This window comes from Aquila chrysaetos, chromosome 6 (assembly GCF_900496995.4).
Source record: "Aquila chrysaetos chrysaetos chromosome 6, bAquChr1.4, whole genome shotgun sequence".
In the NCBI taxonomy this organism is placed as follows: domain Eukaryota; kingdom Metazoa; phylum Chordata; class Aves; order Accipitriformes; family Accipitridae; genus Aquila; species Aquila chrysaetos.
This window is the reverse complement of record NC_044009.1, coordinates 22,850,292-22,878,232: the sequence shown is the minus strand read 5'-3', so window position 1 is coordinate 22,878,232 and position 27,941 is coordinate 22,850,292. Positions and strand designations below refer to the sequence as shown.

The following is a 27,941-nucleotide window of genomic DNA, read 5'->3' as shown; positions in this document are numbered from 1 at the left end:
TCTACTGCTCTCTTGTCTAAAACAGACTGCTGCACATAGAAGCCCATATAAAAATCCAGGTGCTTGTCATAAAAATGTATTTTTAACAAAAAAGATGTACACTGAAGGCGTACCATTGGGCATTCTGGATATATGTCAGTCCAATTATTTTTGTTTCTTCCTGTCCTTAATTGTGAGTGTATGCTGCCCACCCTCTTCTTATGCTAGAACGTGCCTGCCTTTGCACAAGCTCTGTGGTTTTGGTTATTGCTTTTGTTAAATCAAATAAATGATCTTATCAAAGACATGCCAACAGCATAAGTTGCTCATCTAAGGTCACCGAGGGCAGGTTAAAACTAAGTTCTTCAGACGGCCAGTGCACTATCAGTCATTTGTAAGATGGCACTGCTTCCCTGCTAATAGCTGTTCTTTTGACTTCACTGACCTGATTTCAACAGGTCTGCATCAAACTATGCTTAAGTAATGCTTTACTGAAATGAGGTATAAATAATTAACTTGCAGAATTAACTGCAGCTGGAAGTTATTTAGGAAAGTAGTTCAATGAGTTGAAAAAAATAGTCTATGGTTGCATCAAAAGCAGCTGTGGCTATATTAGTCAGGATAATCTTTACAGAATTTTAAATTTTCAATCTCTTGAAATTGAAAAAAAAATCTCTTAAAAAAAAAAAAAGAAGCTTAAGCTTCAGGGTATGAGATAGAGTCTATGAGGTGACTGTGAACAATTAGATGCATTACTGGGAAGCTTATGCCTTGCTCTGAAACATCCTGGGTTGGCTTCAATGAGAGACATGATACAGGGTTAGATGGATCTTCAAAGTGTTCTCCAAAAGCAATTCTTATGGTCTAATGAATGAAACTGGTTATGCCTCAAAGGAGTCAGTTCTTCAGCTGTGCAGTCAGAAGCTGATATTGGCAGACTGTGGTATTTTTTCTTTTTTCTATTTCTAGTAACTCCTTGAAGACATTAATTATTTTTCTTCCCAAAATTGTTTTCCTTCCATCAAGATGCACTAGTTCAGTTAACAGTTAACAGTTTTTCTCCTGCGTGATGGTACTGACGGGATATCATGGGACACGGTAACATTTGGGGCAAAGCATTATAGCATTTGCTTTTTTGGGGGGCAAAAAAGCACAACAAAGATGAGAAATAGGCTATCTCGTATTTTGCAACACGGACATGACACTTGGAGCAGAATGTGAACCTGAATTTCCAAGCAGAAGGGCAGATGATTTGGAAACAGGAACATTTGGGACTACCTTTAGCTCCTGAAAAACCCAGTGAATACTGTTACAAAGCTGGTGAGTTACTTCCTAGCAGGAGAGATCTGAACTGGTCTCATAACATTATGCTTACACAGAGAAGCTTCCGATTTACTAGTTATTCATAAATTACTGAATTTGAGTGTTCCCCAGAGCTGACTTTTATTTCCACTCGGAAATAACTGTTTAGATGGAAAACTCCACCTGATCTGAATAACACCTGGAAATCTCTGACATGGAGGGCACTGTGCACACGCAGATGGACTGTGCAGCACAAGTACACTGTGTCTAATGTGTTGCATACTGTAAAGTTGACTTGTGCATGTTCAGGAAACCTGCTGCATCCAGATATACCATTCATGTCAGGCTTGCTGCATACACACACACTGGCAGTACACATGCCATTATTTCTGCTGGCATTTCCTGAACAGGTATGTGAAACACTATGTTCCGAGAACTTCAGTGTGAGGAATCACCAGCACTTACTTTCTCCACAGAGCTGAATTTGGGTCTTCAGCTGTTCTGTATCACAGGAAAATCGGGCAGACCTGCCCAGCTCTTCATCATATTTCCGTTCACTCACAAAGTGCTGCAAAAAATACAGACAAATTAACAGTGATTTGCATTCTGAGCAAAAGACTGTATGGATGGTACAGAAACCAATCAATACTTACCTTAAGTTCACTTCAAGGCTCAGCAAACTCTTGACCCTGCCCTGTACACAGGACCTCTATGCAGAACCAAGTGTTTTCCCATCCTTACCAAATTACATGTCTCACAGCACAGTGATGGGTGGATCACTCCCACACTTAGGAAGTGGGTCATTTCATTGGAGTATATGCATTTGGTCACTGAACCTATCAGGTTTACTTGTTAACTGAGTCTGATAAATGATACACAAACAGCAAAACTCCCCACTGCTACACTTATGAGGGCATAGGTTACACTTCTCTGATAGCGTCTGTATGCTGCTCAGAGGTGCTATAATACTTTAAGAAGGTATGCTTTCCCCATGGAAAGCTAGTTACCCTTTGGCCCATAGCAGGAATGAACAGCCTGGGCATTTTAACATGACAGCTCTTTCTTGGCATTTATGCTAACAGCTGAAATACCCAAGCAGAAGTGAATGCCTGACCTTAATTTCAGCCCTGAGTTCAGACAGTTGTGCTTCAGCCATGTGACTGGCTAGGTCTGTCAGTCTCTTCAGCTCCTCAGCTTTCTTCTGCCGAGCAGTCAGGATTTCCACTGCCAAATACCAATAGTCAGTAATTAATGCTACGAAGGTAAATTGCTTTGTAATTCATTACTCTTTGGGCATTAACACCGTATGTCACACGTGAGACAAGCACACACATCTCGGACCCCTGACTTCAACTGGACTTGCAATATGCTGCTTACACAGATAAAGTCAATCAGTGTATTTAACTGAACTGCCTGGTGTTGAAAAAGATCTGAAAATGGGACAGCTGTCAGAAAATCAAAGTTAAATCAATCCTTCCAACATTTAGACAAACGGGCAGAGACATGTTGTTTTGAGTCTTCCAGTGCTTTATTTTTAAGCACAAAATCAGGGAGCCTTCCATGGAGACATGGAAAGAAGCATTACATTGAGTCAACAGCCTGTTTCTGAAGACATGCTATATTCTATTTACACAGGGGCATTTCAGTTCCTCTGAAAAAAATGTGTTCATATATAGTTGTATTGGGTTTGCGTACCAAGGTTTTGGTAGCAGGGGGACTACAAGGGTGGCTTCTGTAAGAAGCTGCTAGAAGCTTCCCCCATGTCTGATAAAGCCAATGCCAGCCGGCTCCAAGATGGACCCGCTGCTGGCCAAGGCCGAGCCAACCAGCGAAAGTGGTAGTGCCTCTGTGATAACATTTTGTAAAAAGGGAAAAAAAGAGTTGCTGTGGCACACAAACAGCAGCTGGAGAGAGGAGTGAGAACATGTAAGAGAACCAACCCTGCAGACCCCCAGGTCAGTGAAGAAGGAGGGGCAGGAGATGCTCCAGGCGCCGGAGCAGAGATTCCCCTGCAGCCCGTGGTGAAGACCATGGTGAGGCAGGCTGTCCCCCTGCAGCCCATGGAGGTCCACGGTGGAGCAGATATCCACCTGTAGCCCGTGGAGGACCCCACGCCGGAGCAGGTGGGTTCCTGAAGGAGGCTGTGACCCCGTGGGAAGCCCGTGCTGGAGCAGGCTCCTGGCAGGACCTGTGGCCCCACGGAGAGAGGAGCCCACGCTGGAGCAGCGTGTGACTGAAGGACTGCACCCCGTGGAAGGGACCCACACTGGAGCAGTTCGTGAAGAACTGTCTCCCGTGGGAGGGACCCTATGCTGGAGCAGGGGAAGAGTGTGAGGATTCCTGCCCCTGAGGAGGAAGGAGCGGCAGAGACAACGTGTGATGAACTGACCCCAACCCCCATTCCCTGTTCCCCCTGTGCCGCTGCGGGGGAGGAAGGAGAGAAAATCAAGAGTCAAATAGAGCCTGGGAAAAAGGGAGGGGTGGGGGGAAGGTGTTTTAAGATTTGGTTTTATTTTGCTTTACGCTACTCTGATTTGATTGGTAATAAATTAAATTAATTTTCCCCAAGTCGAGTCTGTTTTGCCTGTGACGGTAATTGCTGAGTGATCTCCCTGCCCTTATCTGGGCCCATGAGCCTTCTGTTACATTTTCTCTCCCCTGTCCCACTGATAGGAGGACTGATAGAACGGCTTCAGTGGGCACCTGGCATCCAGCCAGGGTCAACCCACCACAATAGCTTATGTTAAAATCACCAGCATTGCTATTTTGCTTTCAAGTACAGAATATATACAATTGCCATTTCTACAGCAAAGCAGTATTACAAAGGCCAACAGTCTTTATGAAAAAATACTGAATGTTCACTGCTGTCCATCTTGTATACTTTATATAAGGACGGGGTGAATATTTATGTTCTTATAGGAAAAAATTAATCATGAACCACAAAGCAACAGTCCACTTATGTGCAGGATAATGTGACTACAATTCTGGTGGAAAATTAAATACTCTAGTATTTGTAGTGCAAACTCTATTACCTACACGGTGACTCAATGTAAAAGCAACAACTGATTAATTGGCTGGTGGGATCAGTACTTATGGCAGAGAGGAAAGATAGCATTTAAATGTAAAATAATAACAATCATAGCCTTTTGTCTAGAGCTTATGTCTACAGTCAGGGTGAGTGGTAGTTGTTGTAAACTATCCTAAGGCCACAGACTCCATTACAGCTGTGGAGACTGTGGTTTCTTTGCCTTCTTTTGCCACAGATTTCCAGAGCAGACTTGGCGAGTCACCTAACCAGCTCATACTTTGTAATGCCATTTTTTAGGTGAGAATTAATAATATTTCACAAAGAGTTTGCTTCTCAACCCACTACCATTTATTTAAGCAGATGGCATCTTCTTCTGAAAGCATCATAGAAGGGTTTGGGTTAGAAGGGACCTTTAAAGGTCATCTAGTCCAACCCCCCTGCAATGAGCAGGGACATCTTCAAGTAGATCAGGATGCTCAGAGCCCTGTCCAACCCGACCTTGAAAGTTTCCAGGGATGGGGCATCTACCGCCTCTCTGGGCAACCTGTTCCACTGTTTCACCAAGTAGAGCATGGTCCAGCAGGTGCAGCTGTGTGGGAACAACCAAACCATACGATAGAGGAGCGTGTCACGCAGGGCAGGGAAGGCACAGGGTGGCTACAGTTCCTCTAGCCCTGTTGGTAAATCTGTGCTTACATTATTACTTATGCTAAGAACAGGTGTGTATCTATCTCTCTAGCTGATCTTGTGACTTCATTTTTGTGGAATATGGTCTACAAGTCTGAGAAAATTTTATCAGATTAAACAAACAGTTTACTAGCTGTTTTTCTTTGTCCAATAGCTCTGCTTTATTGGTTATGCTAGGTAATGCTAATATTGTTCCTCCCCAAGGTCAGCACCCCCTTTGCTGAACTGACTGCCCAAACCTTATGATCTCATTTCATACCAGCACTTACCTCCGCATGATATGCCAGCCAAACACCCATTTTTAAAAAAACCCGAAATTATCATATTTGGAAATTTTCCCAGTATTGACAGTAAGAGTAAGATTACCCACGTACAATAGTCCTCCAGTGCAGCAAAGAGATGTGAAAATAAATAATAATGTACATCTTGGTTAACACCTTACAGTCCTCTAACAACTTTCTGCCTAAAGTTCTGAAGGCAGTTTACGAGTCTACAACAGCCTGAGAGACAGCAGAAACTACATTGTTAAAGACGGGTACAGGGGCCATCCAGTGCCACATGTGGGGTCAACATGAAAGCAGGGAAATAGAACCTGCCACGTACAAATGCAGCACTTTGCATGCCTGTAGATAAGAATTAGGTTTACTTTCCACAAAAATTACTACTATACCTGGCCAAGATTAATGAAGGTGCCCTATGATACCATCAGCCCTGGATGGTGGATTTCAAAAATGTGGTTTTGTTTATGCGGTTAGGGCTTAGATCCATGTCTGCTGCTATCACTGGGAATTTTACCATTCATTTCCTGGGAGTAAGTGCATGCCCTGTAGATGATTATGGCTACCTGGTCTCTGCAGGTAACCAAAAAGCTGCTGATACGTTTCCATCCACAACTCCTCCCAAGAATAACACAGAACTCCAAATCCACATCTATTTCATGTTAGTGCTAGAAAAGTTAGCATACAAAATTCCAAACACAAACTAATGCCAATCTTTGCTGTAACAGCTCATACCTTTTAGTTTCCACACATATACAACTGCAAGAGACTTAGCTAACAATGGAGGATTTAAATTATTTTTTTAAATAAAAATTTAACTAGTATACATTTGTGAACTAAGTGAGAGTTCTATATGCAAATGAAGCATTCAAGAATGTTACACATATATTTGTAACCCTCCTTGGAAGGCCCTTAAATTCACAAATCCATAAAAGGATTGTAGGCATACACAGCAGTGACATATTAATCTGCCAGGCAAAGTATCATTCCAACCATACATTGGTTAATCTTCAGTTTCTCACTTAGCCCTCTCTATTGAAACACATCCCCGTGATTACTGGGCCATGAATACCATATCTCTGATGGGGTATAAGACAGATATTGTGGTGTCCTAATACATGGCTCATCTTGCTTTTTTTTTCCCCAAACCAGAATACATATACCTTACCTATGCAAAAAACAAAGATGACATGAAAGCCTGGAATCAGATCAACTCCTACAGATTATTAAGAAAACAGATTCCAGTAAACATCTAGTTGTTTTTTTTTTTTATTGTTCCAATTCATAAGCTTGATCACTATCCCTTAAAGCTATGCAAGGCCACACAATAACCTATTCCCCTAGTAATTTCCAGTATTCTAACTCATATATGTAATACAAGCAAGCAAACAGTGATTAAGAAATGGAAACAAAGTAATTGACAAACCATAAGGGGGGGGGGAGGGAAGGAGTGATTAAAAAGCTCTGATAAGTAAGCACAAGGAATAAATAATTTAAATCTAACTTCATATGAACTTTTGGTTTACCTTAATTTCATCATACTGAAATTTTGATGCAAAATCATAATATAGAAACTACACAGAAACTGTCCCGGAACATCGAAGACTTATTTGATTGCATACATATAACAATGAAAGACGCTGGAATGCTACTAACCAAATTTATGTACTGCATAATTTTCTGCCAAACAAAACAAATGTTTCCATGACTATTCCAAAGGTTCCCTGTGTATTTTTTTACTTACTGGCTTCTTCTTTAACTTTATCAATTTCTGCCATTAATGATACTTCTTTGTCTACGATGCTAAAAAAGGAAAAAAAGAAAGAAAAAAAAAAACCACAATTTAATCCATGCTAGAACTCCATCAAAATCGAAAGCTGTAACTACACAAAGACTTCAGACTTTAGTTGTGGGCAGTTTTGAAATTAATAAGACTTAAAAAATGGAAGCTGAAAAAACAGCTAAGCAAACTGACTACAAAAAATTAGTGATAAACAGCGTATGCTGAATTACACAAACATCTCACTGGCCTGTCCATGTGTCTGCACAGATGTGGAAGTCACCCGGATTTACTCCTTTGGCACTGCCTAGGCACAGCAGTCCTCAAATGACTAAACAGTCTATTTCCTAATTAAGCCAGACATGCCATTACTACTACCCAGGTTCATACAGCTTAGCTCTCAGTGCAGTATTAAGAATAAAACAGAGTTAAAGCTGTGTGGAAAGAAGTCCTTCTCTTCCTTAAATAGAGATATTCTTGCAATACATGTCACGGTAAAGAAGAAAATGGTTTGTGATGTAAATAAGCAATAATGTATCTCCATAATAGAGGTCAGCTTCCTTGCCCCCCATTCTCTCCAGGACTGGGAAGGTGTGGTTCCACTTTTACCTGGCCTTCCTAAAGGTCTCATGTGCCTTTCGTTTCAGAAATCTCTGGTGCACAACCCCTGACAGTGCTTTTAAGCTGTTAAAGTGCAAACTGATCAGGTGGGTCTACTGAGAGCAGTGGGTTTGTAAATTGTTTACGTCATCAACCCAGCGACATTGTTCAGTGAAATAACACCACTGCAGAATGGATAGTGCTCTGGTGTGCCACTCCATCTTCCTGTCACTAGATTATTCTTAGTCACGTTCACATTTAATAAACATCACCAATGTTAATGTTTGTGTTTGCATAAGTGAGTAAACTCAAGCAGCTGGGGGTAAATCACAAAAAGTAGGTCAAACACCAGGAGTGAATCCAGGTACGCACTCAAGGGAAGAGTGGAATTCTCACCCTTTCAGTAAAATAATCCTTAAACGTAAGCTTTTGTACCCAGTGAAGACACTGAGTTATATGTGAACTAGCTTCCATCAGAAGGAAAATGTTATAGAAAACTCAAGAACAAAACATTTGTCTAGAATGCCCTTAGCAAGACAGGAAAGATCCTACAGAGTTCAGTGGGCAGCAATCAAAGACAGAAGACTTACAGAGGAGAGAAGGACTGATGGGTTGTTAACTAAAACAGGGAAAGATTAGGGAGTGGGCAGGGTGGGGAACACATGGCAGATACACAGCTGACTCAACCAGAAATTTACCAGGTAGAACATGTTCAAGTGCCATGCAGCCTTCCTTGAAATCTTCCCATAAATTAACTCAGTTCATACAGGAGGTTTGCAATAGAAGTTCTGCAGCATCCTACCCTCGGGTTTTACCAATCAACCATGCCACCTTTAGAGGAGGAGTGGCTACTACCTTTACACTGCCTCTCAACAGCCAACAAGAGGGACAGAAGCAGGTTGGCTGATGGCAAAGGATGCAGCAAGACAATAAAATTGCAGCATAACACGTTTTTCTGTTTCATACATATAAACAAGACTAAAAACATTGTTTTGGCCTGCCAGATCAATTTAGTGTAACCTACACACCAGAGGAAATAAAACAGCAGGGTTTTTTACGGTAGAGCAAATCAGTTAAGAGGCATACACTTACAATGAAAGGACATACTTGTTCCAGTTGGCCCTCAATATTCTCCAGGCATAAGCATTAAGCTTGGACTCCAAATAGGCAGGTGATGATTCCAGCTTGCTAATCTAAATAGCAATAGCTTTTCAGAATTAATCTATTTTCAATTAGCTTTTGTAACTACATGGTATAATAAACTTCCTTGGCTTTCACAGCAGGTGGCTGAAATGAGTCTTGTAAGCAATCACTTGTTTCTACCCTCTACAAAAAGAGAGATTTTAATGGTCTTTAGTACTTTCCCCTAAATTTAAAAAGTTTGCACATGTTCGCTTTTGCTGTCTCTGTTACAAAAGTACCTCCCTAGTGTACTACACAGATTATATAAACAAACTTTTGGCTGGAAAAAATATTCAGGCAACAAGCTCACAACAGTAGAGCTCATCAGAACTGTGTTTAGGCCCAGTTCATTCCGTAACTGTCCTCTCTCCACTCCAATGAAACATCCTTGCTAAACTGCTTAGCCCCTAACATTTTATTTTGATGCCAAATAAAAACACTTTTAATACCAGAATGAGAACAAGACCATAGCAGTCCTATATTTATCATATTTTATAGTCATATCTCATTTGTTACTAGACAGTTTTCTACTCCTAATGTTTTAGTGTGGTCTGTGATGAACATTTCAGGAAAGCGTTTGGATGTTGTAGTAGTAGAGGCCAGGACTCTGATGAATTTGATGGAGAACAACCACCTGAATACTTAGCTTGTAGCTACAAACCATCATTGAGAAAACTAAAGAATAAAACAAGAGAATAAGTGTTTGGTGCCTTTGTCAATATGAGACTAGTTAATGTGATAAACTAAGGTTCTTTAACAGATCTTCATGGGGTTGCCCTTCCCTCAAGACAATGCAGCTGTACTAACTTATACCAGCTGAGGACACGGACTCTCTCTCTCTCTCTCTCAACAAAAGGAAAGGATCATACTAATTCTCATCTGGAAGCATAAAGCCACATTTCTCAGCTTGGAAATCATGAACTACCATATTTCATGGAACAATGGGGGAAGTTAACATTTCTTTAGAAATGTCATAGGCCAACCAGTGCTAGGAAATACTATGTTTCTTCTTAGTTGCATAAGGGCCAATTATTAAGGAAATGGAGTAGGAATCAACTTGATTCCTTTCTAGTCACACAGAGCACTTCAGTGCAAAACTGACCAACTCCTCCTCCATCAAGAACTTAGCAAAGTTATAAACAGACGAAAATGACAGAGAGAAAGCTGGAAAACTGGATTGGAAAAAAAAAGATGAAAGACAAAACAAATACAAAAAGAAAACTAAATGCTAACATATAGAAGGAGAAAGGACAAGAACACTATAGAAAAATTAATGGATCAAATCTTGTTTCTTGTTCCTGCTAAGATCCAACTGTTTTCACACGAAGCATAGAGAGCCACTTCAGCTGAACAGCTTCTTAACTCATGAGAAGTTGAACTGGTTTTAGTGTATTTTCTGGAATAATGCCCTACTCGGCCTCAACAGGATGATCATGAACAGACCACAGTGCTAGCAGTATTGAGAACTTCTCAAATCTCAGCTCAGCAATGCCTCCTGGGAATGCATTTTCTCTCAATGCTTCTTAAGTGTCCACTTGATACCAAAATGTTATATCAAGCTGGTACACTCCAGGGCACAGCCTGGAGCCATTGGTGTGCTGTGGAGAACTAGATACTGGGTGCTATAGGAAATTTCTGCATGCTCACATATCACCAGATATGGGCTCTAGCAGAGCAAGGAACAGAATGCATTTCAGATCTAAAGACACTTCAGGGAAAACATTCTGCTAATTCCTTCCTCTCTAGTTATGCTGTTTCTCTTGGGTCTTCTGTAGATGTTAGGAACCAGGGTTAAAATCACAAACATGCTTCTTCAGCTGAGGTTCTGGAGAGGTCATACCCTTGTCAATTTTTTCTAATTACTCTGTCGTGGTTTAACCCCAGCCAGCAACTAAGCACCACACAGCCACTCGCTCACTTACTCCCCCCCACCCAGTGGGATGGGGGAGAAAATCGGGAAAAGAAGCAAAACCCATGGGTTGAGATAAGAACGGTTTAATAGAACAGAAGAAACTAATAATGATAATGATAACACTAATAAAATGACAACAGCAATAATAAAAGGATTGGAATGTACAAATGATGCGCAGTGCAATTGCTCACCACCCGCCGATTGACACCCAGCTAGTCCCCAATTCCCCGCCTCCACTTCCCAGTTCCTATCCTAGATGGGACGTCCCATGGTATGGAATACCCTGGTGGCCAGTTTGGGTCAGCTGCCCTGGCTGTGTCCTGTGCCAACTTCTTGTGCCCCTCCAGCTTTCTTGCTGGCTGGGCATGAGAAGCTGAAAAATCCTTGACTTTATCTAAACACTACTTAGCAACAACTGAAAACATCAGTGTTATCAACATTCCTCGCATACTGAACTCAAAACATAGCACCGTACCAGCTACTAGGAAGACAATTAACTCTATCCCAGCTGAAACCAGGACATACTCCCATCACTAACATTCTATCAGGCTTCAGCCATCCCTTCTCTTTCCATCCAACATCAGCTTTTGAGTATATTCCATATACCATTTGAGACTCCTGTGACAAGCACACAACTCGGCACCAACACTTCCCTCTCTGAATGTACCTGAATTCATCGGTCTGTCTGTAGGATCCCCTGCTGTAGTAGTATTTGTCAGTTCTGCTATAGATGTTCAGTTTTTTTATGATACATTTATAATACTCATTGGAGCAAATACTGGGACTCAAATTCCCTCTCCCATTGACCAGGCTCAAGGACAGATCTGAATCAAGCAAGTCATACTCCATGACTGATGCTGGAGCCAAAAGAGAGTAACACTACTACCTCTTTCTTTCCTGTCTCCCTTTGCCACATTTCTCTTCTGAAAGGACTGATTCTGTTCTTCTCTTACCCCTCACTTTTTCAGGATCAGGACCTGGGTACCAAACTGTAGCTATCAGCATCGTATCATTGTTCACCACAGGTGCATAGCTGTAGTTTGGTGCACAGGGTTCAGCACTGTTTGATTTTAATATCCAGATGAAATTTTGAGGTGGGGTTCAGGAAGGAGACAATTTTGTTGAAGGAACACAGCAAAACAGAGGCTCAACACAGCAGACATGCAAATGGAGCCAGGACACAGGCAGTGCTCGTGCTGTAGAGACATGAGATGCAGCAGGAGAGATAGCAGCTCTCTAAGATTCATTTTGCTGAATCAATTCTGAAGGCAAGAGAGTAAGTAAGTGTCCTATTCCTGGTCAAATGGACAGTACTTATGCCTTGGTCTTATGCAGACTGGCAGAATTCACACTAGCATACAATAGCAAAAGAGCTGCAAACACCAAACTGCAGTAAGCTGCCAGCACAGCAACGATAGGGGTAAATTATGCTGACAGCTGCCTCATTTCACAGCTTCATACTCAGAACAAAGTCTGAATTTGCTCTGACATTAGTGGAAACAAATTAATCTTCCTCTAGTTTACTGCATGAAATTTAGTGCTTGCACAGTGAAAAAGAAAAGATATTTTCAGTCAGCTGCAATACCTCAAAATCCCACTAAAATGATTAAAGTTATTAGTGCCTCTTCAGAAAAGCTGCTTCAGACTGCCAGGCTGGCTGATTTATAGCTTTACTGATGACAATCACAAGGGTTCCAGATGACCAGAATCTTCTCTTTCCTTCTGCCTCTTCTAGGCATTATGATAAACCTATTGTGCCTGAAGAGATGGGGAAATAAAAAGACCAAGCTGACATGGAGGCAAACTCACTGACACAACTCACAAAGGTAAGCCACAGCTGCATGACACAAAGGTTACTGTTAAGAGTGTAATTCAAATGAGTCCTTTCAAAACCCTGTTAAACTCCCCCAAATGCCAGTTTTCTCCTTCAGGTGTTTAATAAGCTTCACTCTCTCCTGAGCCAGCTTTGTGCATAGTTTGAGTGTTGTTTTGGAGACTAAGGAAGACAGTCAGCTGTGGCATTCTGAACAACTGCAGCAGGGCTCTTCATTTGGAAGGGGGAAAGAGCTATTTTTTCATGGGCATCCTCTGGGGTCTGGTTCAGCAGGTGAGATGCTGGAACACTGAGGTACAATTCAAGTCCTTTTTTCATGAGGAAGAGAGTTAGTTATGGGACACTGCTGGAGTTTGACAGCTTAGGCTTCAAAAAAAAAAATACAACACACCATTCTCCAGTGATTTGCTCTGTCAGTGGGCTGCGGAACAGACCCCAGTAGCTCCTTAGAAGTTGCGCTGGTTAATCTGCTAACAAACTCAAGCAAGTTTGAGGGATGTTAGTACTGTCACTGTCTCTGCTATATCTGAGCTGAGATTACACGCAAATTCATGGGGTAGTCCTGATAAACTCAGCATTGGTCTTAAAAATATTATGCTTTACTTCCTGTACACATTTCCCTTCTAGCAGGAAGATATTTGACCCACAGGCAGGGTGAAAAGACAACTGATAAGAACCTCTAAGCCAATTGTGTATTTCCCAAAAGAATCCCTCACCTCAATCCAAAAACCGGAACTGTCCCTGTCAAACTTTCAGCATGAGGAACTAGAATGATGTGATGAGAATGTAAATATAAATCCCAATCACCTGTAGTGGATGATTACAAGCTTTATAGGATTACTGAATAGCCATGCTATTTTGTAATTGGAGAAATGATACTTCACATTTTCTTTGTATTAATAAACCTGCAGGAAAAGCTGTTGTGAGATTACATATTTTGCAATGTCTCAGTAAGTTATATTCTTCCAGTATTAGCTCAAAAGTATTTAAATGGTGCTTGAAGGTTGTTATTTGATCACTGTATTAGCACATGCTCAATGTTTCCACAGCAAACCAGATTACATGAATTTTCATTCTGACCACAAATACAGCCTGACGATAAGCAGATAAACAAAAGACAGAATAAATCAATTTCACTGAAATCCTTCCCTCTGCAGTGTATCATCTAGTAAAAGTAAAAATGCCCAAAGGCTTTTAGTTATTCAAGTTTATTTTGTGTTATTCTTTATCTACCTTCACTAATACTGTCCCTTTAGCAGCCAGCTAGCAAAGTGGGGTCTGGTAAAGCCATCACAATTAAAGGTCTATTTGCATTTTTGTATTAAGATCTCTTTACAAACAATTAGAAATTTATTGCCTGATCATAAAAACTTGTTTAAGCTGAAAACTGTCACGGAAAACCTTTTCCTAAAAGAACAATTCTAAATTTTATTTATTCAGAAATGAAGGCACCACCTCAGGATTTTGCAGTTTTAACAATTGTAAGCATGAGTTGTACCTTGGCTTGTTAGCCTCCTGCACATTTTTACATAAGTTTGTAAAGTATTTCCTTCCCATTTGAGTCTCAGTTCTGATCTGAATACTGAGGTACCTGAGTATCTTACTGGTTTTGTATATTTTAGCCTAAACACACTCTGGCAAGGCAGACGACTGTGGTCCTTGTTGTTGGGCTCCTGCTGCAGAAGAGAGGTAACTTTCCCAAAAGTACCCTGGAAAGTGGCCACAAAGAAAGGAAAAGAGTCTGGCTCTTTGGTCTAACACCTGTTGAAATTTTTGGAGATAATTATACCCTATATGTGTTTAATAAGTTAGACTTCTCCTTAGTCTGACAACAATGAGATCGGAAAGGATATATTCACTTTTCATCCACAATGACATGCACAAAAGCAACAATCTACCTGCACAGTCCCAAAAGGCACATGTGCTTGTGTTTTACTGAGGCTGACAAACACACTATAAATGACTGGGAGGGAAGAGGGGAGACACAAGGCCATAAAGTATGAACAATGGGCTAAGAGTGTAATCCACCTTTGGATTTCACCTCTGTAATCTGTCTTCACAAGCTTAGTAAAAAATACGGGGAGGAAGCAACTATCTGTAAAAGATAAAGGGGCCAGTTGATGACATTATGTATCTCATTGAAACTTACCCGCCCCCCCCAACTTCACGAGCTCCATCTGCTCTCTTCACTAATACACAGCAAGGGTAATCCCAAACTGCTGGAGGTTGTGAGAAGAGTGCAAGCACAAGCCCCTCTCCCAGTGCTGCAGCTCTGCAGGCAGGTAGCCAGTCTGAAGCCAGAGCTGTTGGATGGGGCCCTCCCAGACCCCCCCCCAGGCAGTAGGGGCAGGGCCCAGGGGCCTTGGTAAAAGCACTGGTCTTTGGAGGTACCGGGAAACCCAGCTGGGCCTGAGGAAACCAAAGTGCTTGGAGACCATTTTATCCTTCTCTGCACTGGCAAGGTTATGGACTGGAACGTATGACTGATGGGCAAACAAACATCAGACAAACTGCAAGAGGATTTGAAAATTTGTACTTTACAGGCATAAGGACTACCAACAGTTGGCTGGCAGACAAGACACAGACAGAAAGCTAACGAGGGCTGCCTGGAAACGCAAAGAGAAACAGCACAGGAACTCTGTTCAGTGTAAAGCAATACCAGAGTCCTGGCCTTTCCAGCCATCTTCCCATGCTCTAAACTACCACATCGCTAACACAAACAGGCAGCTCTTCATCTGGTGCCACTGATTCTGGGCTATGGGCAACAGAAAACCATCATCTTTACAGTTTGCCAGGTAGGGGTCCCAGAAAGGGGATGACTCTGTTCACTCACTGGTCTGCAACTGTGAGCACTGGCAGCATTGCTCATCACCAAGCACTGAGTTAGTACAGACCCAACTATGTTCTAAATTACTTCTTCCCCCATTCAACCACTCCTCTGCTTTAATTTTAACTTAGAAAACAATAGAAAAACTGCTTTATCTTCCCCAAACATACAGTACATGCTTTCTAGTTGTTCCCTGAATGTATTTTAACATATTTTTAAATTGTTATTATTGCCAAACTCCATTTTTCCAGCATTACGTCAATTTTTTATCCAGCCTATGGTAAAGCTTTCAAAGTGCTTTTTGTTCACTCAGAAAATCATCAACTGTGTTGGTTTTCATGCTTTTTATGAAGCACTGGACATACCAATGTGTTTGAGACACAAAGAATAGAGGAAGCTTGTCTGTCTTTGGTCCAGTTCTGCATGCAGTGTAATTAAACCTGGCCCTTACTATTTTCTACAGACTATTTTCCATTTGTGGTTGGAAGCAGACCATATGGGCAAGTAGCAGATGTTTCTTTTTAGTTCTCCATATGACTGTGTGGATGCCCAATATGTGAAAATCATTTTCTGGCAAGAGGTGTTATGGGGAACTATAGCTCCTTTTGTGCTCTGAACATTTCACTCAGATTTCCTGAGGCTCTCTTTTTATCCCCAAGATCATTATTCAGTCTCCTGGTGGAAAAGTGAAAACACAACTACAGCATACAGGTTTTAACCTTGGCAACAAACATCTCAAGCGCACTCTAGTGAAAGGGGAGTTCACCTAGCTTTTCGGACCTTCCTCTGCAACTTAAGTACTATTTGGTATTCTTTTTTTCCTTGCCCTACGCTACTGTGAGACATGGCTATGCTCTGACATGTTTTACATCCAAGCAGTAAGTGGAACAGCTTATGTTCTCACTCACACAAACGTATTCCTGAAAACCATACACCAAAGCTGCATGCAATGAGGAGAAAAGCTGGTTCAAGGAGTACTGTTAGAAGGATCTTCCTCATACTTTCAGGTGCATGTGAGTCTGAGAAACAGTGCCCCTGAGCTTGCTCTGCCCAGCAGTCTCATAGCCTTGGGAAAAGCAATGTCATAGAAAGCCCTACAACAGCAGGGGTGACAAGAGTGCTAGATCACAGTGGAAGCACAATCCACATGAAACTGCAAAAGACATCTTGCAGAGTGGGGCAAAGTGCCCTGCCTAGTCCAGCCCATGGCCTGTAAAATGCTCTGGTGTCTTCTGGCATGAAAAGCACTGCATAAAAGCAAGTCGTTATCACTTGTTCTGAGCATGCAGAGAATTACTCCCATTGGCCCGAACTCCTGGGAGGCTCTTTAAGAAAGAGAAAGTGAGCCCACTGCAGTGTTTTTAAACACACACCTTTCTGGGATTGTTTTTTTGGCCCCATTTCATTAAAAAGTTAAAACCAGAAGCAAGCATTGCATTTTCTTTTCCAAGCATTTACAGGTGTTCACAGCACACCTGCTCCCTACCACTCATTTTTTAGATTGTGGGAGGGTGGTATGCACTGTTTTGCCAGACAGGTGACTTTTAAATTGCAGCACAGTACTGACTGAGCATGTTCAGGAGTAGCTTCCCTTCATTGGTTAGGTCAAGCTGTGAAATACTGAGCCAGACAGTGACATGGACTTCCACTGGCAGGTATCACTTGACAGTTTCTGCTGCTAAAAGGAAAATTTCTTGTGAATCTTTCTGCTGAAGCTTTCAGGACATCTTAGGCCACATGTGCTATTCATTTATCTCCATAATAATGGTTTCATAAGCTATCTGGAGGTAGGAGGAAGATATGTGATGTTATCTTTGCACTTCATCCTTTCTGTGATTGGTAAAATCATGAAAAGATTAAAAAAAAAGAAAATCATTAGAAAATCCAAAAGATTGCTGACTCTTGAAATGCAGTTTTGATTCTGACCTTGATAGTAAATGCAAAAAGGACCCAAAAAGGGTCTTTTATCCTACTGCCAAAGGAAGAAAAAGAAAAACAAACCCAAGAGAGATAACAGATACTATGTATTTCAGCATTCAGCTGCAATGCAAGATTAAAGCTTCTGACTTCATTTAGCTTCACTAAAACCCCTTAGGTGGTGACAGCTGTGTGTAACAGGAACCAGTTAAGCTCCCATCTAGGTTACAGTATCGAGCCCATTCAAGTATTCCCTGCAGTTCTGACCACAGACAGCACTTAGGTCCTGTTGTATGTTTACCTGTTGCACATCGCAACCAGTCCACTTTCCAGCAGCAACTCCAAGAACTTGCAAAAATCTTCAGAATCACTATCACAAAGGAGACTAGATATCATTGTCATGCCCCTGCTTTTGGTTACTCCACAGCATTCTGGGAGCAACAGTTTAGCTGAATTGCTTCATTTTCCATTGACAGACAAGTTGAGTGTGCAACACTGATATTCCCATGCCCAGGGAGGGTAACAAATATGCAAGAGGCTGGGTGCTCACTTAATTACCTCATCCTCCCACTACCACTAGTGATGCTTTGTTCAACTTCGAAGCAAGGAAACTGCCATGTAAGTAACACAAACTAAACCGTTCAGCCCAGAAACAAGATGTGTTGTCTGTATGAGGTCTGAAGCTATATATATCACTGGTTCTGGTGATTTCTACTCAAATCCAGTGAGTCTACAGCAGTTGGCAGCAAGTTTTTGTAAATGAGGCACTCAAGACAGCTCTTCCCATCTTTTTCAGAGTTTAAGCCACAAGGTCATATGAAATATCCCGAAACTGTTTTTAATTTTAGCAAAGGTGTCAAGTCATGCATTTTACTGTTTAAACCAAATTTTCCCCTCATTCATTTGAAGAAAAACCTAAATATTAGGCTTATGAGCTGCCAAAAGCAATGCAGCCCACATTGAGATTTCCATAAACATGTCCTGACATTATACTGTCCTTGTTGCAACGTTATGCTATGTGCATGAAATTGCTTTGTGAGGACTGAATATTCAGAGCACAGATCTGTTAACATTCTAGAGCTTCTGGCCACCTCCACTCCAATAATCAGGCACTGAAGCTAGTAGGAGATAAATTAAATGAAGCCTATTCAAAAGTTTTCCAGGCTATTTTTCATCTTTTTAAGTCTACTTGGATCTACATACTCTTTTGGGATCACTTTGTCTTTTCCTCTATTAAGCTTATCTATTAAGTAACACATTTTAGCGTTAGGCAATACACTTTAGTGTTTTTTCAAGCTAAAACATGAAAACATGAAAAATGAAGAATTTCAGTTCTGAATTTACTAATATTGCGTCTCCCACCACATTCTTAGATCATGATAGAGTTGTAAGCCTGTTCCATGACCAGAGTGACTATCATTTAAAGAGTGAATTGACTGTGACTGCCTGCAAACAAGAATAGACATGTGAAATTATTTATTTTTAACACTGTTACAAAAAAAATTTGAGAACTACACAGCAAATGAGACCCAACTATAAGTTCACTCAGAGAAAAGGTCAGAGCCTTCTTAGCAGAAACCATAGATTTTTTAAGTTTTCTAAAATCATACAAAAACACCTCTGAGAACTACCAAAAAAAGTGCAAGGGGTTGATGAACTTTACTTAATTTTTCTATACCAACAATATAATTACTCCATTTTAGTTCATAAGCAAACACCCCTATACCGGCTGAAAGGTTTCTGTACTCTTCTGTGATTTGTAACTGAATCTCGTACATTTTAATACGATTTTTTCTGTTTACTGCAACACTGTATAATACACAGGTTTTATATGGCATCTGTGCTTAACAAAAGGCTGAGTAAAACTCGAACCAGAAGGTATTTTTCTATGACAAATATATACAAAATATGCACCTTGCTACTACAGCAATTATTTCTGCTACAAATTTTCAAAGGGTGTAGACATATATGCTGAAGATGAGGCATAACCAAAATTATAATGGAAAAAAATTAGAAAAAAGGAAGAGACAAAAGAATGAGGAAAAAGAATGAACTAGAGATGAGAAAGGGAAATGAAGTGATGGATGGGAAAGTTAAAAGAAACTATGAGGGAAAGAAAAATACCAGTGGGTAAGAAGCAAAGATGATGGGAAATGAAGAGACAGTAAAGGACTGGCTGCCAAAGAATGTAAGATCAAAGAAGTGTAGAAAGAAGAGATTTAAAGAAGGTAAAAGAGACTTCAGAAAACCCCATAAACAGGTTTTTTGTAAAAGCTTTCATTTGCTCAGATATGCTGCCACTGAACTTTACGCAAAAGAATTAGGTCAAGATAGATCACTTGGGGAGGCGGAAAAAGCTGTAGTGAGATTTTTTCCAAAGAATTGTACTTTTGTCCTCCTTTATCTTTATGTATGTATGTAAGCATACACTTATGCATATATTACTTCCTGGCTGGTAAGTTACTTAATGGCACCACATATTTTTTTTATGAAACCAAATGCTGCAAACAAACAGGGTGTAAATGACGCCTCCCCACCAATGCCAGTGGCCTAATTAGCCCCTCTTTTCTCATGTGGTGCTGATGGATCTCTCAAACTGATTTACCTACCAGCTGTGTAATTCTGCAAAAGCAGCTTTGATCTTCTTCACTGAATTATCCACTTCCTCTTTGATCATCATACGATATCTGGTTAGAGAAACAGTGCAACGCTGCAGGTCTTTTACTGATTTTTCAATATTTGGCCCTAAAATAGAAAACAAAAGTTACACAAAAGTCAGAAAGCTGGTTTTGGCTTTTCTGAATGAGGGAGCAGGGATAGTTCAACATTATTTGCCCAGATAAGGATGAAGTGGCAATCCTACTCCTGCTGACGTCCATAAATCCAACTTTTCCATAGTCCTTCCATGGTGCTCTTCAGTTTCTAAACGTGTTTGCTCAAATTCATTCCCCAAATCAAATAAATATTAAACCAGCACTACTAATCCAAATTATTTAAGTTTCATTTAATATAATGTTAAATAGACCATAAATTGTTTTGCTCTTTTTGTTGTGCTGAACATGATTCTGCTCTCACTTTCCAATACATCTCTTCTTCACGTATGTGCCTTTTTTTTTCCCCTAGACACCTCAGCTGTCTGATCACCTCAGCACACAGCAACCAGGGATCCAATTTACCTCTTTTTTTGACTGAATCATCTGTCTTTGTTTCACGTTGGGGTGGAGTATTGGATGATTTAACTGAGGAAGATTTTGACTTTGGCCTGCCTAGGTTACACTGGAGTTGAACTGATGGCTGAAGAGACTCATGCTGTTCTACTCCATTCATAGTCTTTGGGTTTAATTCCACAGATACTCTCTGGTGTTCTTGTTCTTTGTCTGCAAGAAAACATTAAGGTAGAAAACCGGGAGTTAGAATATTAAGAAAGATATGAAGCCTTATTGTTGAGTCTGAATGACTTTATGTTTATACACTGGAAAAATCAAGGCTTTTTTTCACTTGTTTTGAAATCTGCTGAGCTGCCATCTTTGAAATGAGTGGTTTGTCTTTTTATAACAGCTTGCCACTCGAAATCTTTTAAATAAAGTGAACCTCAATGGATTCTTTGGCTGAAAAGAAAAAAAGCCTCCCTTGAGATACAAACAGGAAGTTTGAAGGATTCACTAAAAATCACCCTACATGAAAAACAATTATAAAAAGTAGGAAAAAGATCAGTATCTGATTTGTATCTGGTTTTACCCAAGTCCCTGCAAAAGCAATAGCATGGCAAGACAACATTAAGTATCCTTTCAGTGCATTCATGTCCCTTCTTTACAAGGGTGTGCGCAGAAAGGGTAACTGTTAAGTCCTTCAGATCCTGTGTTGCCAAGGGCTCTAAAAGGAGAGTTGGAGAGTTTGTTCTGGTCATCATTTTGAAGTAATCTGGTTTATTGGGGGCCTTTTCCCCTTCAAGATATTGAGAGGGAGAGCCCCTGAACTAACTCATAATTAAGTGAAACACTCCCTAAGGCCCTCCATGATGAGGCAATTTGGCTTTCCAGGGTCTGTGCTTCATTTCCTCTAGCAGGTCTTGATTCTCTGTGGGAAACCATCACACAAAGAAGCAACGACTAAAGACTTCTCAGAAAAAGAAAGATGGAATAATGGCAAGAAATAAGCAGACCTGAACTAAAGGTAATAGCCACATGTTTCCCCCATCATTTTCTAGCATGGGACACATTATGGAGAAACACCAGCTACACTACATCGTCCCTGAAGTCCCTTCCAGGCAGCCAGGATTTTATGGCTCTTAAAGACCTAATCTTACAGACTGTGAGTTGGTATAAGCAAAGCTTCAACCTCATGATCCTCATGGGGAAGAAAGCATAAAAGACCATCAGCAGACACCTGACTATGATCCCTCTAAGCTATGAGCTGTCTGAAGGTGATGGTGAAATGACTACAGTACCATTAATTTGATAGGGAAGAAACCAAAATGAAAAAGCCAGACAAGGACAAAAGAAAGGAGATTACAACACAAGAGAGCGCAATATAAAACGGGTGCACTTTGGACTCACTTCAGCATTTCAAACTGCTTTTGAACAGCCTGCGTGACTTGCTCAGAAACCACAAGGGTGCAGCTGCTGGCCCCTGAGGGATCCTGATCATCCTTCTATTTAGTTCCATGCATTTCAGCACAAATTTAACAATATGTACATAGGTGGCTTTTGACCTTAAGAAAGTAGCTATTACACTGGCTGCAAAGACAAGGATTTTAGTGCAACTAAAAGTGAAGAAGAAACTCTTTCCTTCTCTGTACTAAACAAATTGCCAGGAACTTATTTTACTATGCAAGGAAAACTTGAATATTAAAGTTTCAGGTTTTCCTTTATCTCCATTTCCTTTCTTTTCTTTCCCACCTTTTTCTTGTATTTTATCCCTCTCTCCCCCTGTTGTTGAAACAGGGGATATATGTAGAAGTTTATAAAAATTGTAAAGCTATGGTAATATCTCATTTGACACTTGTAAAAGCAAAGAAAAATTCTGAGATACTTTTTGCCCTTGCTATGTACAACTCTACAATGTATCATGTAAAAGAGAAAAAAAAGGACTCAATCCCAATGCCACAGAAAAAGGTCACTAAGAGCATGGGTACTCTTTTTGCATTCACACCTGTTATCCCCTAGAAAACACGCCCTATGCATGGACAAATCAGTCTATGTATCTTTATTCATGTATGTATCGTTTCGAAAAAAGCAACTATAAGAAGTTTGACATGGGAGCTTGACATATATTTATACCACAAATGTTTATATCTTGCAGAATTAGTGGCAAGAATGCCTTTAGTATTACGGAAATGCAGAATTTTCTGGCTTATGGCACATTCTATCCAAAGTAAGTGGGAGTCTTTAGCAAGGGTGGGAATAGTATCTCTGATCCTTTGCGAGGCACCAAATTCTTAGGACAAAACTTCTGGATAAGTAGTTTGTCTATTTGGCTGCTATAGGTTGCAGACTTTTCGTTTAATTGACCAGAGGCTGGCACCACCAAAGTCACCTGGAAGCAGCAGAGAATTCATTTTAGGACAATTATCCATTTGGCACATTCCTTTAAAATGAGGTTTGAGAGCTGTATTTGCAACCACAGAAAAAGGGATTTCAAGGAAAGTTCTTTTAATACAGTCTTACATACTGCTTAAGACATAGGAAGAAAATACTAACAGCAGCAATAATCTAGGGCTGTCAGAGGTTTGAAATCCAAAGTGCTGTCAGTACTGGTAATGTTTTTTTCAGCTATTAAATATGAGCTTTATGAAAGGATACTTGAAGGCAAAAGCTTTCACAGAACTTCTCACCCAGAGGAGGTTTGTTTTCATTAGTGTTGCTATAATCATAACTCACTATCTACTACAACCCAGTGAGGAAAAGCTTTCTGTGTTACTGTCCTCCAGAGTTTCAGAATCAGTATCTAGACCCTAGCAGAAACGTGTGTGTACTAATAGGCTATCAGACTGCCTTCCCTCAACACAAAGGCTCTTCCTTCCCTGTTAGGGAAAGCCAGTGGAGATCTACTGCGACTAGCCTATTCAGGGAAGATGAGAAAAAGAAAAAATGGACTAGTCTGGACTAGGCAATAAAGAAATCCTGTAATATGCCATAAGCTCATACTGCTCAGATGACTTTGCTCCGGATGAGGAACTTTATCGCTTCTGTTACCATTTTACACTCAAGCCATTTTCTAACCCTGCATTCTTCTGTATTTATATCCATAATATTCTGTATCAGCTGGGCCTCTAATTATAGTTTGATCCTTTCGTGTCTAGAAAAAAGGACATTTTGCAAGGAAACATATTGCAAGGCGAATTGTGCTCAGATATAGATCTACGTGCGTGATGTTAATAGCTATGTGCATTATTTTGCACAAACACCTCTCTCCAAATTCTTTTTATTATATTCTACTTCATGGCAATAAAAATACCATGATCTTTATGTAAATGGGGGCTTGGCTATTGCCAGTTAAAAAGGTGTCTTATGCCAGATGAACTGACCTGTGATTTCTGGACAGACCAGCGCTGACTCTACAAATCCTGAGCCTTTGTTCTCAAGAGAAGCAGCTTCCAGTTTCTGATTGGCAGAACCACTGCAAGAGTTGTCCTTAGAGCATCCATTCAGATGGCAGTCATATATTCCCTGGGGCTCTTGAGATGGCTTCTCAGGTCCACCGTTCTTGGTTTTAGGATCTTTATTGCCTTGGTGCTGTTTAGATTTGCTTCTTTTTCTCCTGTTGTTCTAAATGGAGAAATATTGCAAGAACAAAGACATCACTCAGTGCAACTTGTATAAACTCAAGATATAATCAGTTAATTGTCAATGCTCTTAAAATGCCATACAAGTGACACCAGTGTAATGCAATTTACAGGCCATGCTGTGCTATACAATACATTGCATCTGTTCAGCTGAATATATAAACCATTTGAAATAAAACCTGAAGCTCCAAACTGTTTTTCCCCTTCCTTCCACACAAAATACTTGCATTGCAAAATGGTAACAAAGCTTCTGCTAAGATGCTGCTCAAAATGTTTGCAGTCACTTAGGACAAGCAGTTCCTAACCATTGGGGGGATATCCACACGGTAACATGGACAAACCCTTAAGGCATCACTCTGATCAGGTAGAAAGAGATCACAGAGGACATAGGTTGGCCACTGCTACTGTAGCTCTCCCAGCCATAAAGAAGACACTCCATGACAGTGACTCACAGGGCAGCCTCCTGGTACAGCTCTGGCTTGGAGATACATAAGCATGAAGAACATATCCCACATATATACTTGAAGTATCTGACTTGATAGCATCACTAACGCATGACTGCTAATGGATGACTCCTATGCATAAGTTATTTTTTACACCTGGCAGCAAAAACTCTAGCACTGTAGGTGGCTGTGACTATCCGGGATACAGTTGCTTAGTAAAAGTGCTTCTGCACATGGGCTGTTTTGGGATTTGTTCTGTACTTGTCCAGGGTCTGGCTCCCACACAGATGCACACATACGTGCTGTCCCAGAAATTCTCTCAGAATACTGGGCTAGAGAGACAGCAACAGATGAACACGATTAAAAATAATACACACTTTTGCTTTCCAGTATTCTGACTACAGGTGTGAATGAAGTCACCTATGTTAGCAAAGGCAGACAAAGTACTGGCCAAAAGAAAAGTACTAAATTCAACTAGACAGCTGATAAACGGTCTGAATGCTTTGATTCTCAAGAGCAAGTTCTTACCTTCTTTTTCCCTGTCATATTCCATTCCTTCAGAACCTGAACTGCGCTGCCTAGAGAAAGGAAAGATAAAACATTTCAACGAAAGTTCAGCTATGAGAAAGAAGTGTGTTCAAGAACAGTTTCTAGTCTCCTAGCTGGGCAGCATTTCCATTTGTTGTTGCAAATTCTCCTATGTGGGGACAACAAAATGGGTACTGCCATCTTTCTCCTTTTTAGTTACCCATTTTATTTGATTACACTACATACAGTGGATGGGCTACTTGGCACTACTGCTTTTTATGGCCTTCATTCCACAAAGTGATTAAGTGGGTGCCTAACTTAAAGCACTAGCATAAGCCCCAGAAAAATCAACACTCAAATCTCTTGCCTGAGAAGGGAAGCATCTCAGCACCCTAATATAAACACTGGATAAACTAGATAGTCCACCCTGACTCTAGAGCTTCCGAAAGTTTTTAAATCTTTCGGCATTTTTATCATATACTTCCTACGTGTTATCTGTCTTATTCAGAAAAATGAAGACTTAGCATCCAAAAGAGTAATTTTGTGGACTCCTGCAGAAATTCTGCATCACACAAACACAGTAAACTCACACCTGGCAGAAAAAAAAATGGTTCAAATTTATATTTGAAAATTATTACAATTTTGTATACTTGAAATTCGGTCTGCCAGCCCTAATGAGTTGGTTAGACAAATTTATGGAACAAAGCAAGCAGAGCCTTGGTCAGACTAGTGCCAGCTGCCATGTTAGAAGAAAACTCTTCTGCATCTAGTTAACGTCATTATTTTGTTCTCCTGGACCCTAAAGCTGAAAATAGATGCTCATGGTAAGCATGCAGTCTGAATCATCATCCAAACTACTATGGCAGTATCTGCCACAATAATCCTTTTAATCGCAACCAGGTTAAACGTCTTCTGCCTGAATTTAAGAATCACTTTACCATCACTGCATAATTCTAGTAAATATTCATTTATTATCCTTTCTAAATGGGTTTCATACTCAGCCATTCTTCTCACTCATTTCAGTGAACTCGCAACAATATTATTAAGAAGTAATGCTGTTTTCAGACCATGAGTAGTAGTAGTATTCAGCCAAAGACATGTCAGGTTTTCAAATGTACCAAAATTATTTTTCTATCACAATAATCCAGATCAAGATTATCTGGTCAGTCTATCACGCACATTAGACAAGATTACATGTCTTGCTGGTAGTACTAAACCTAATTTGTTAAATTGTGAAAAAATGTGTTTGGAATCCATCAAAGCCATATTTTGTTTCCTAGATGACATGACAATGCAGACAGAAGACTAAGAAAACTTCCATTATATGTATAACTATACATATATCTATATTTAGTTATACACACACATACTTACGTACATATAAATACGATCCCCTCTCCTAAAGGTATGCTATCGTTTGACAGACACCGTATTTGAGTATAAAGAAATAAACCCAGACATTTGCTGCCCATTTTACTCTGTGCTGCTAAAAATATGTGATTTCACTTGACAGCTTTGTTAACTGTTTTCACAGTATCGTCCAACACTCTTTTTGTGTTGGCTGGTGTTGTCTTAGCTTTGCTTCCCTCAGCTTCCCTGTGAATGCTATGCAGGTTGAGGGTTATTTTAGGGATTCGCCCAACTAACCCCAGTTTCCTCCTGTTAGAAATGCACTAACCGTGCAAGTCCCAAAGCCCTCATTTGAACCCACCAGTATATTTTCTTGAACACATCTACAAAGCAGCTGAAGAGACCTTCTGATTGTGCTTAATTAGGTAAACACTAACATAGCAAATAAAACATCTGAACCACTACTTTATTTAACTCAAATTTCACATATAGAAGTAAATTCATAACAGAGACATCACCTATATGCTGCTCCAGGTAAGAAGCAAGATAGGAGCTGACCTCAGGAAACTACATTGGAACATTTCTTGTTTCAGCATGCAGCACCTCTGAGAGAAGCATTGAATAGAGGTGCTCTGCCTTTTCACTCAGCATGGCTGTCCCCATGTTTTTTGTTGCATGCAGCAATGCGTTCTCTGCGATTGCGATATTTCAATCTTAGCAATTTTTGCCATTCACGTGAAAAGACATTCGAAGTGCTAGATTCATTCTATCCACAGTGGCAGCTGAATGGACATGTGTCTTTACTCACGACATTTCCAGACAGTAACAAATACTGGCTGTTTTCAAATGCTCACTTGCAAAGACTTCTGAACTCAAGGCACAATGATCATAAACATGAATTTCAAAGATCATTTGAACTCAGGTTACAACAGCTTGCTTTTCTTCAAGACTTTGTTGCACTCTTGTAAGGCTTGCTTTTGCCCTGTTTCTTCCTCATAGCAGATGACGACACATGGCTATGAAAGCACTTCCCCTTTTCAGGAGCCGTTGGAAACAACTCATAGACCACAAGCAAACAATGGTAACTTAAGACAAAATAAATTGAATGAAAGGAACTTACTGAATAATCATGGAGCAACCCTCCACTACTTTCCCCAGGACATACATTACAGGAAAACAAAATTGTTAATTAGATGCATCACATTTTCCTTTGTGTGTGTGTGCGCACAAACTCCGATTTCCATACATCTATCAGAATCTGACTGTCTGTGCAGATACCTGCATCAAGAGGCACCATATAGATCTGATGGAAGATTTCTGATGCATGTATAAATAGTCCAGTTTGCTTGCATCTGCTTTTTTCATATTGGTAAGTAATTCCTAGTACATCATCATGCATTTTGGCTGATACACTTTTGTAAATTAGTCCAAACCAAACCCAAAACTATTCTGAAGTAAAATAGATACGAAATAAGCAACTTGGTGAGATGGCAAATCAACACTATGAGGC

At 40.4% G+C, this 27,941-nt stretch overlaps 1 protein-coding gene across 7 annotated transcripts in view; it reads right to left on the bottom strand.

The window, feature by feature from the left end:
• Window positions 1–27,941, bottom strand: part of SPATS2L (spermatogenesis associated serine rich 2 like) — an 88,697-nt gene that overhangs the window by 5,262 nt on the left and 55,494 nt on the right. For all 7 annotated transcript variants that reach the window (XM_041124356.1, XM_030018271.2, XM_030018273.2 and 4 more), the window contains 7 exons: window positions 25,082–25,131; window positions 23,853–24,093; window positions 20,503–20,703; window positions 19,936–20,071; window positions 7,019–7,077; window positions 2,396–2,505; window positions 1,747–1,849 (listed from right to left, as the gene is read on the bottom strand). In XM_041124356.1, the coding sequence (XP_040980290.1) occupies window positions 1,747–1,849; window positions 2,396–2,505; window positions 7,019–7,077; window positions 19,936–20,071; window positions 20,503–20,703; window positions 23,853–24,093; window positions 25,082–25,131 (900 nt within the window). The remainder of the gene's footprint in view (window positions 1–1,746; window positions 1,850–2,395; window positions 2,506–7,018; window positions 7,078–19,935; window positions 20,072–20,502; window positions 20,704–23,852; window positions 24,094–25,081; window positions 25,132–27,941) is intronic.